The sequence below is a fragment of the Hippocampus zosterae genome, chromosome 2, assembly GCF_025434085.1.
Source record: "Hippocampus zosterae strain Florida chromosome 2, ASM2543408v3, whole genome shotgun sequence".
NCBI classification, from domain to species: domain Eukaryota; kingdom Metazoa; phylum Chordata; class Actinopteri; order Syngnathiformes; family Syngnathidae; genus Hippocampus; species Hippocampus zosterae.
Window position 1 is genome coordinate 3,711,617 of NC_067452.1, and position 10,537 is coordinate 3,722,153.

The 10,537-nt window shown below is 45.3% G+C and overlaps 1 protein-coding gene across 2 annotated transcripts in view; it reads right to left on the bottom strand.

Annotated features, from left to right (window-relative positions):
* Window positions 1–9,240, bottom strand: part of hcfc1b (host cell factor C1b) — a 56,509-nt gene extending 47,269 nt beyond the window's left edge. For both annotated transcript variants that reach the window (XR_007961439.1, XM_052058688.1), the window contains exons 1-10: window positions 8,752–9,240; window positions 8,297–8,500; window positions 7,520–7,668; window positions 5,402–5,562; window positions 5,086–5,288; window positions 4,915–4,999; window positions 4,721–4,827; window positions 4,379–4,558; window positions 4,003–4,299; window positions 3,450–3,589 (exon numbers count right to left, since the gene is read on the bottom strand). Coding sequence is in view for 1 of the 2 variants with exons in the window: in XM_052058688.1 (XP_051914648.1) it covers window positions 3,450–3,589; window positions 4,003–4,299; window positions 4,379–4,558; window positions 4,721–4,827; window positions 4,915–4,999; window positions 5,086–5,288; window positions 5,402–5,562; window positions 7,520–7,668; window positions 8,297–8,468 (1,494 nt within the window). In the remaining variant the exon portion in view is untranslated. The remainder of the gene's footprint in view (window positions 1–3,449; window positions 3,590–4,002; window positions 4,300–4,378; window positions 4,559–4,720; window positions 4,828–4,914; window positions 5,000–5,085; window positions 5,289–5,401; window positions 5,563–7,519; window positions 7,669–8,296; window positions 8,501–8,751) is intronic.
* Window positions 9,241–10,537: the final 1,297 nt, after the last annotated feature.

A 10,537-nucleotide genomic window follows, 5' to 3' on the forward strand; every position in this document is an offset into this window, starting at 1 on the left:
ACTCCGATTTTGCTACATTAGAAGTAATTCATGCGAAGGCTCATGTGGGGTCGGAATTCGGTGGATAGAAGTCACATTTGATAGAAATCCCAGAGATATTATCTGATTTTCTTGAACTGCTAGTGTTGAGAAACACACCTGGCAAAATAGTTTCTTCGTTTCCTGCATTGTGCGTTCGAAAAAAATTGGCTGAATAGATGTGTCAGTCACACATGCCATTGCAACACAGCCCCAAATTATCACAGATGATGGCTTTTGAACTTTGCCTCCAGAACTGTCCAGATGGTTCTTTTCCTCTTTGGCCCGGAGGACATGCCATTCACAATTTCCAAAATACATTTGAAATGTGGACTCATGACATCACAGAACACTTTTCTAGTAGAGTTTTAAGTTGCATTATGGATGTAGTGCTGAACTGCATTGAGTAACGCTTGGCTTTCTCAAGTCTTACTGAGCACAAGTAGCGATATCCGTCACACCTGGTTGACTTACTTGCATTTTTGATGCAGTGCCACCTTAGTGATCGCTGGTCATGGGCATTTAATGTTGGTATTTGACCTTCCTGCCTACATTCAGTGATTTCTCCAGATTCTTTTGATGATTATTATCAACCGTCGATGATGAAACCCCTAAGTTCCTTCCAACTGTACACTGAGGAATATTGTTCTTAAACTGTGTGACTATTTTCTCACACAGTTGGTTAGCCTCGGCTTATTTTTACCTGTGAATGATTGAGCAATTTGAAGGCGCTCCTTTTATGCCTATTGTTGGCACCCACCTGTTCCCAGTTAGCTTGTTCACCTTTGTGTTGTTCGAAATTGTAGTTTGATGGGCATTCCTCAAATTTTTTTGCCAACCATAAAATTTTAAGATCATGATTATTTCCACCCCCACCCCCAAAAAACGTTCAACATTAAATATCTTGTCTTGCAGTGTATTCAATGAAATTGAGGTTGAAGGTGATTTGCAAATCATTTTATTCTCTTTTTTTATGTTTAACGTATGTTTAACGTCCAAACTTAATTGGAAATAGGTTTGAACATAATTTATTCCAGTGTTCCGTGATTACATTTAACAATAGCCTAGATTGATCCATCCATTCATCAACCCGAGCCGCTTATCCTCAGGAGGGTTGAGGGTGTGCTGGAGCCTATGTCAGTTGTCATCAGGCAATAGGCGGGATACACCATGGAGTGGTGAACCCATGCAGGCACGGGGAGAACATACAAACTACACACAGGAAGGCCAGGGGCTATTTCGAACCCACAACGTCTGCGCTGTGAGGTGGACGTGCTAACCAGTCGCCAACTGTGCCACACCAGCTTAGATTCTGTTTTTCCTTAATTTAGCCTTAGCATGTCTTCCACTGTAAATAACTAGTACTCGTCCTCCTTTTGTGATGATACTTGTCAAATCTATCCTTCGTCACCACCATGGAGGCGATGGTGAGGGACTTCTAGAGGAGCGGCTGCTTTATTTAAGCCACCATGCCAGCCAGACGCCTGCAGTTACAGAGTTGTGGAGGTACAAAGCTAGTTTTGCACATGGTCAAGTCGATGACATCAACACACATTGTCCTGGTAAAGACCAAATCTTATGTCAGCCAATGACACGGCGCAGTATTTACAGACTTACCGTATTTTCATGACTATAAGGCGCCATTAAAAGTCTTAAATTTTCTCCAAAATGGACAGGACGCCTTATGATGCAGAGCGTCTTTTGTATGCGCTGAGTTCCGAAATCTGACTGACAGCCGACACGCTGTTTATACAGAGAAAAGGCGGCAGTAACTGTGGAGTCGGCCAATCATGGAAGGGTGGGCGTGTATATATACATATATGGAGAGGGAGAGAGCGAGAGATAGAGATAGAGATAGAGATAGAGATAGAGATAGAGATAGAGATAGAGAGAGAGAGAGAGAGAGAGAGAAGGCAGACGTGAGAGAGGACATGCATGCTGGGGAGCAGTCCGCCAATGGGTGAAGGGTGGGCGTGTAAGTGCACGCTGAAGGGACGCCGCAAGCAGGTACCACCACCTGTATAGAGTGTGGCAATGTGCATTGTTGCAAAACAACTCTGGTTTTGGTTTCTTGACAAAGAGACACACCTACGAAGCTCAGTTCAAACTTCAAGCCATCGGTTATGATTTTGGCATGCGTGCCCATCTCACAGCAGCGGTGAAAAACCAAGTCAAGCAAATGAACTCTGAGCTTGCCGTTATTCCCGGAGGCTTGACTAAAGAACTTCCAACCGCTGGACATCGGCATCAACCGGACGTTCAAAGTAAAGTTGCGAACGGCATGGGAACAATGGATGATCGATGGCATGTACGTGTCTGCTTGCACTGTTGTTCGAGTTTTTGGCAAAGCCGGCATCACTTCTGTGGAGCCACATGGCAATGAGAGTGACTGTGACAACGAGAGGGAACGCGGCGTTTTTGATGGATTACGGTACTTGCACAATTGTTCAATTCTTTCTACACACACACGCGCGCTGCCACCATGTTTCGCTGTGTTCTTTACTTTCAAATGTGGGAAAGCTTCACACGAGAGAAATTTTGACTTTGCTGTTGCTGCTCCTTCTTTCCGCTCGGCAATGCGTAGCAACTCACACTTTAGCATGTGATGCGTTCAATGACAACTGGGATGTGCAGTCCTCTGCTTCTGATACAGAGGATGAGGACTTTGATGGATTTCTGGGTGATGATTGATCGAAAAATGAGAGAACATTGTACGATGGCTAAATAAAATACACCCGAACTCAGTTCTGCTTTTGTTGCCTTTTTAAAAACGTGTTTTAGCGTGTATCCGTATGTCTTGGCATGCTACCGTATGCTTCAAGCTAACATGTTAGCGTGCGCGCATGTATGCCGTATGTTTAAGCTGGCGTATGTTTTGTGTATTCATTCATTCATCTTCCTAACCGCTTGATCCTCACTAGGGTCGCGGGGGGGTGCTGGAGCCTATCCCAGCTGTCTCCGGGCAGTAGGCGGGGGACACCCTGAATCGGTTGCCAGCCAATCGCAGGGTACACAGAGACGAACAACCATTCGCACTCACACTCACACCTAGGGACAATTTAGAGTTTTGTGTAAAATACAGAAATGTCACCCATTAATGAGACTGCGCCCAACCATACGGTGCGTTGAATGGTCGTGAAAATACGGTACTTGCGAACTCCAAATTCATCTACCGTGCATGTTGTTTTGTGACTACCAGAATATTTTCAATCCCCGCTGAACAATGAAACAGAAGGGAACTGCCCGCGGAACAATTGGCATCCCTGTTAACTCTGTGCAAAAAAAGTTTTCTCTGCAATGATCCATAATGTATTTTTCTCCACTCTAGTAACAGCGGAACAGACGGCAACTGCCCAAAACAAAAAAAGGGACAAAATCAGAACGCTTTGCGTCTCTGCTTATGTAAAAATGAAAAGTACAAGTCCACTTACTGTGGCTTGTCCAACTTGGGCAGGCACCATCATGCGAACGCCGGCAGGAATTGTCGTCACGGCAACTTTTGGCGTAGCCTGCCGCACCGTGACAAGTGAGGCGCTACTTGTAGCTCCTGGAGTGGCCACTTTCAGGACAGCTGTAGAAAGAACAACCCTGTTGAAGAGGAGTCAGTGGCTACTGCTTGATATGCTTCAAACCTATTAGCCTCAAAAAGTTCTCATATTAATAAATACAAAAAGTCAAGTTACATAGGCCTCAAACAAACAAACAACATTCTGTATTCTGGCTTCCTCACACGTCCCAGAACCATACGTTAGGTTAATTAAAGACTTCATATTGTCCTAAACTGGTGCTAGATTGTGAATGAGTGTGAATGCTGAATGTGAATGTGCCCTGTGACTGATTAGCCACGGGTCTAGGGTGTACCGCACGTCTCATCCAGTCCAGCTCACCAGGGACCATGAACAGAATAAGTGGAAGAAAACTAATGTCTTTGGTACTCAGAACCAAAAAGTAATGGAGAACCAAAAAGAGATCGATCCACCCTACCTGGACTTTTGGTAGCAGCCAGTGGCTTTGCAGGTACAGCTGCTGTGGGGGAGGGGACTAACGTGATGCGGGAGGTTTGGTTTGTCAAACTGGGTCCAACAGGGGAAGAGCTCTTGAGAGAGCTGGCTGCTGCGGCCAGTGAGGAGACAGCCGCGGTTGCCACGGACGTGGCGGGAATGTCGTACTTCTGTATCTGCAGCAGGTAGGTATCAGCGGTCTGCGATGGTCCCCAGCTGACCTCGAGAGACGATGTGTTGGCTCGTACCAGCTGGACCCGGGAGGGAGCACTGGGACGCTCTGAGGACACAGACGTGGAGCTAATTCAAACGATTGAGAGGGAGGTGGGATGCCCTGTAAACAGTCACAAGTCACCCACCTGTCTCCAAGTACCAGAGATCTTTGCAGCACACCTGGTTGTTCCAAGCCTTCCTGTATCCATCTCTCCCGCTCCATATGTAGAGTCTGGAGTTGATGGCCACGCTGCAGTGGCCGGCGCGAGCTCGCGGAATGTTTTCCTCTGTGCTGTCCATCTGCACCGTCTCCCAACAAAGCGTGTCTGTCCACACAGAAGGCCATTCAATCTTATTAAGGTAGAACACTTGAGTCTGCCTTGGATCGGTTATACCGCCTCACACACTTTGAGCACATCCTCTTTCAAACATATAACAATCAAATCGTGTGTGTGAGTGTGAGCGTGTGTGCGCGCGCCCATTTTTACCAAGATTGAGGCAGGCCAGTGTGTTGGTGCATTTCCATTCCTTCTCATGTGTTGCCACTTTGACATCATCCATCAGCAAAGGAACCCAACCACCAAACACATACATCCTGACAGACAGGTGGAAACGGTGAGGTGAGATAGAAGCTAAGCTCATTTGAGCAAAGCTAACCAACCAGCTGTTTGAGCCACGTTACTTGTTATGGACAGTGGTGGCCGAATGCAGGCTACGAGGCAAGGGTGCATTCCCACTGAGTGCTGGTTGGCTCCAGATGAGTGAGTCTGTGACATCAGAACACATTTATTTTCATTGCATATACATCCCATGTCCTGGCAACGGCGTGGTGTCATTGTGTATGTGGTCTCACCAATGTCAAGCACCCACAGGTCACCCAGCCGGCAGCCGCTCATCCCCCCATAGATAATCAGACGATTGCCTCGACACCCGCTCGCCACCACAGCCGAGTGACTCTCTCTTGGTGGCGGTGGCTGCCCTGAGGTCACTGGAATGTCCCAGCTGACCACGCTGGATCCCTGACGCAGCTCCAGGGAGTAAAGGTCATTCAGGTACCTGGAGGAAAAGTCCGAGGTGAACCTGGTGTTAACTTCTGTTGCGCTGCGCTTATATGATATCCTTCACAGATCAACTAATACATCTGTGGATGACCGAATCACACTTCTTACCTGGGAATGTTGTTCTTGGGATCTTCACTGTCATTGGCAAGTCCTCCAAATAAGAAGCAGCGACTTCCAATCAGAGAGAAGCTGTGACCGAGACGAGGGCAGGGAGGTGGGTTGTTCTTTGAAGCCTTTGCTTTTAGACGCTTCCACTCCCAGCGACTGGCCTGGTGGGGGTATTCATTGCTCATATCATATAACCGTTTTCACATGATTAGGGATGGGTACCGAATCCCGGTTGTATACTGGCCTTTGGGGCTGAATTTTTTAAAACTGCTGTATTGATTTGCAGGCCTCGACAGCACACCCACTACTGTATGCTCGCAAATGCTCCTATTATTTAAATGTGTGCTGGTAAAACTTTCATCCGATGGGGCAGAGCAAGTGCGTGTTCTAATGCTCCTACTGGTGTTTACAACGAAGGTTATTCAACTCGGTGCCTGCCTATCAGACTGCATGCAGAAGGCAAAGAACGCACTAGGCTAAAAACATCCTGTGCAGATTTATATACCGTATATATGTATATATATAACTCCCATCTACGGACTTCTTTCAAACGGAAATTCCCTCACCAGGAATAAAAACCTATCAGTTATAATTTTACAGTTTAAGCCCTGCGAGTCCCAGGGACTCGCTGATCAGAAAACTATGAGTCCCGGTATGCATTTAGAGAGTGCCAAATTTCAAATTCTGAAATGGTCTACTTAATCAATTGCATATGATAATTACAAACAACAATAATATACATTGATCATAGGTTTATTTAAGATAAGATATCCTTTATTCGTCCCACACTGGGGAAATTTACAATTTCTTATAAATAAAATGCTGCAAAATTTTTAATAATTCAGGCACACAAGATTTGATGAGAAATAAGTTCTTACTTCATCCCATGGTTCAGTATTTGAGTTCATAAATTCTCCTCTCTACTCCGCTTCCAATGATGCAAGGCTTTTTCAAAGTCAACTTATCATTGCAAAAAACTATCCAACTTTAGCTGCTTTCTCCGTGACATCTCCACAATAAACTTTCGCAACACTTGTTTTAATGTTACACAACTTGGCAATTGTCTGCTTCCGGCGAGCTCACCAATCTCGTCACGTGAGATTACTTAACGCGTGATTATGCGTCTATGACGCAGAGGTAACAAGATGGCTGCCTATGCCTTAAAATTTCAACTACGATATTACATTAACGATCCATTCATAACTACAGAATTTCCAGTACCCGGAACCTGGAAGCCATACGGAAGCCCGCAATGGCGCAAACACAAGCAAGTCCCGCTCGATACTACGGAATAACTCTGTCCGTGCTGCTATTTAATCTCATTGAATCCAAAACGGTGACATGTGACTCTATTAGTTTGAGTTTTACTGGAAGAGTGAACGATTTTTTATTTCGTTCACAGCTCCGAGTTTCTTGAACGTAACATGCTTTGCCATTGGCTACTACCGAGCGTCATCCTGTCCCCCATTGTACAAGAAGCACCTCAGTATCTATGTGTGTCGAAAACTAGATCTATGGAAGATAGAGTGGAATGCATCCGATTAGCTGCTCAGAGTAAAGTGCTTGTGGCTCGACGGACATTCGGGTAAATGAACGTTTCCTGAAATACTTTACCTGTTATCATGCTAAAAACCTTCCGCTAACTGGAGCGCTAAATTTAGAGAAGGAGAGTTCCATCGCCCTAACTACGGCCATCGAGGACTTCGAAGCGCCCTGTTGCTGGCTTTAAAGGTTCACTGCATGACACAAGATGAGCAAGGCTGTCTTGGGTGGCGATCGAGGGGAGGGGAGGTCAAGTTAGAGACAGTGAGTGAGTGGAAAGAAAAGCCACCAGGTTTGTTTGTTACTAGTCTCATTTTAGAGCAAATAGTCCCAAGTTTGTTATACTGTATTTTTTTCATTTTATTTCATTGCGTTTTACTTATGTTTTAAGTTTTTGGCATGGCATGGTCAAGTCAAGTACAACTTTATTGTGGTTTCCATTTTTTGTCTTCTTTTACAGTTCAGATCAATAAGAGGTATCGTTAAGAGTACCAGAATTGTTAAAATCTTATCGATACCGATCCCTACACATGATAGTTTTTACCCCCGACCAAATCAACCAAGGTTCCTGCTCACCTGCAGCTCATAGAGGTCGTTGCTGTACTTTCCATATTCCACCATCCCTCCAAACACCAATAGTCTGGTGCCATCACATACAAAGCCATAAGCCGCGCAGCCAGGTGGGATGTCTCCACGCACAGCAGGGATGAACCACTGGTTGGTAGCTGTGGTGGGGAGGTCAGACAGGGACAAGTAGGGGGGATGGGAACACCATCAGATGAAACCCGTGGAGATGTAAAGGGGCATAACTGAAGGACGGAGGATGCATTTCATGTTGGCTAACAAGAAAGGTTTACAATTTAAAACTTCAATAGTAATAGCATAGTATCCCCCCGGGGGTGGGGTGGGGGGGGGGGGTAAAATGGGCCTATTTTTTCGCGGGGGGGGGTGTAATATTCACTTCAGCATCCAGCAACAATATGAATTAATGACTTTGCCTTATCATAATTGCGGAGAAGTGACTTATTCCTCAGCAGAAACAAAGGGGCGTGTCGCTGTGACGTGATATTGTTTTCAGTAAAACCCGCCATTTCTCTTTTGACATCCTGCCTACAAATTGTACGAAGCCAGCAGTGAGGCTAACACGTCAACGTTCAAACCATACAACGACGTTTTAAATTCATCCGAAGATGAATACAGTTCCCGGAAGTACGAACAGGAAGGATGCATTTAAATCGGAATCACTTAGGCGGCCACAAATCGTTTGGTAATTAAAGAGGACAACCCCCCAGCACAACAAAACCCTATATATTGTCCAAAGAGTAAACTCTTCACGTGGATCGGTGCTGGTACCTGTGTTATAGACGTGCAGCTCGTCCACAATGCCCTCGTTACCTCCACCAAATACCACCATCAACTCCTTGATTGCCACGGCCCTGTGTCCGTGACGGGGCCGCGGCACAGGACCGCTCCAGCCTAGGACACGCTTCCAGCGGGGATGAAGCACCGCAGGCTCGACTTCCATGTCGCTTCCGTCAGAGTCCACTATTAAATGCTCTATGTTAGGGAGAAAACGAACGAAAAGTTAGACTCAAAATCTCCGTCCGCGTCTCCAGCGGCAGTTTCGTCTTAGCTCAATTGCTAGCCGGCCAGTTTGAAGTTGCTCGGCAGCTAACTAGGGGCTTTTGCTGAAAATTGTAAAGCAATGACTTGTTGATTAGCCCAGATATAATCCCTTGGATATCACCGTTCAAACAAACGTCTGAACCCGGCTCGGTCGTTTTTAATGGTTTCACTGCGCTACTTACTAGCATGGCGAGTCGTGCTAACAATCGGCCATTTTCTGCCAGTGAAAACGGAGCAGTCGGGAACTGAACGCTGTAGCCGGGCGCTGCGGGTTCACATAAACACGAAGCAGACGTGCATCTCCTGATCCAGACGAGTCCCTCTCGGCAACGGCTATGTGCACGCGTGCGGTAGAGCACCAAGGAAACAGCCCTGTCTGCAGTCAAAAATACTTAGTGGTACGTCTATGCGCCGGAATAGAAGGCGCCATTTTGCTGTTAACAGTAACCAAACCAAAGAGCGCGACACCAAGAGGGTGCAGAGTGCTAAGGGCTAGCCGTTAGCTGCTAGCAACAAGCAACCGGCTAATCGCTAGAGTCGTCGTCCAGTGCACAGAAGCCCCTTTGTTTCAGCAATTTGACTCGTAACGGACACATATGAGTGGACAGACAAATGGCCGTTAGTCCAGTCGACTGCAACAACCACACTCAAGCAGCATTGCACTTTGTGTTACTAAGCTCCTATAGAAATACGGTTTCATGCTTGCTTCTCTTATATTACAATGGAGAACAAATATTTGTTAACTGCACCAAACTTTAAAAAAAGAAAACATTTATTGAAAAATTATTGCAGGTTTGCATTATTATTCAATAGCAAGCTTTATGTTCGATCTTGTGTACAGCACGTTGTAGCAGCTGCAGGTGTAATTTTTCTTCCAAGCAGCAGTTCCACTATTACATGTAAAGTAGATTGGGAAAGATCACAAACACGGACCCTGCGAATGTTCGTGACACGATGGGTTGAAGCAACATTTTCCAACGGTTCAATCGGATCATCAAACTGATTCACTGGTGAAAAGAACATTTTGATTCGCTCCTCTTTAATCTATAACTGCTTCAGACAACACAGTGTATGCAGGAAAGTGGTTAAGAGTGCACGATTGTCTGTGTTTCATGTGTTGTTTTGTATTATTTTGTCATTTTTTTGGTTAACTTTTGTAATGATAGCGGCGCGGACACCCACAGCGGCTCCTCTTGTTTTATGTTAAGAGGGAAGAAATTTCATCTGTGTGGTATGTTACACATACAGTACATTTGACAATAAAGTTTATCCAATCCAATTAAATGCAACCTCGAAACAGCACAAATACACCTGAATAATTGGCATAAAAAACTACAGGAAACTGTTTATGAATCAGTTATCTGCTAGCATCGAATGAATTCCTGAAAATTAAATAAATACAGATAAAAATATAGTGGCAACTCGCACCCACAGTGAGTTAAGATAAGGGACACTTCCTGCCTAGACAAACGGAGGAGGATAAGAAGCAGGCTCTGTTGTTGGCATTGAGACTGACATCTGTGGCAGAAAGGAGGATGGCCAACAAGTTTCTGTCCATGGACAAGCCACAGTTCCCAGTGTACAGCACAACCTCTAGGCAGCTTCTGGGACAGGCTGTTACCCCCTGACTGAGGAAATGCTTCCTGCCCCAAGCCATGGATGCACTTTTTTATGGCACCTGAGGGAAACCCAAATGTCACATTCCCTCGACCCAGTACCGAACAGTCAACATTTCACACACTGATCACCATGTGCCTTATTCTGGACTTTCATGACCAGACTGGAACTGTGACCTTTTTTTAAATTTCCGTATTAAAAAAACAAACAAACTTGGAGTTCTGTCTGAAAAATGTCTTGTCTTTCAAAACATTACCGACTCAATATTTAAAAATGTTCATCTCTTAAATGTTTTTATGTGTAATTCAGCATGCCTACTTTTCTTATGTTGTTTTCATTGTAGACTATTGG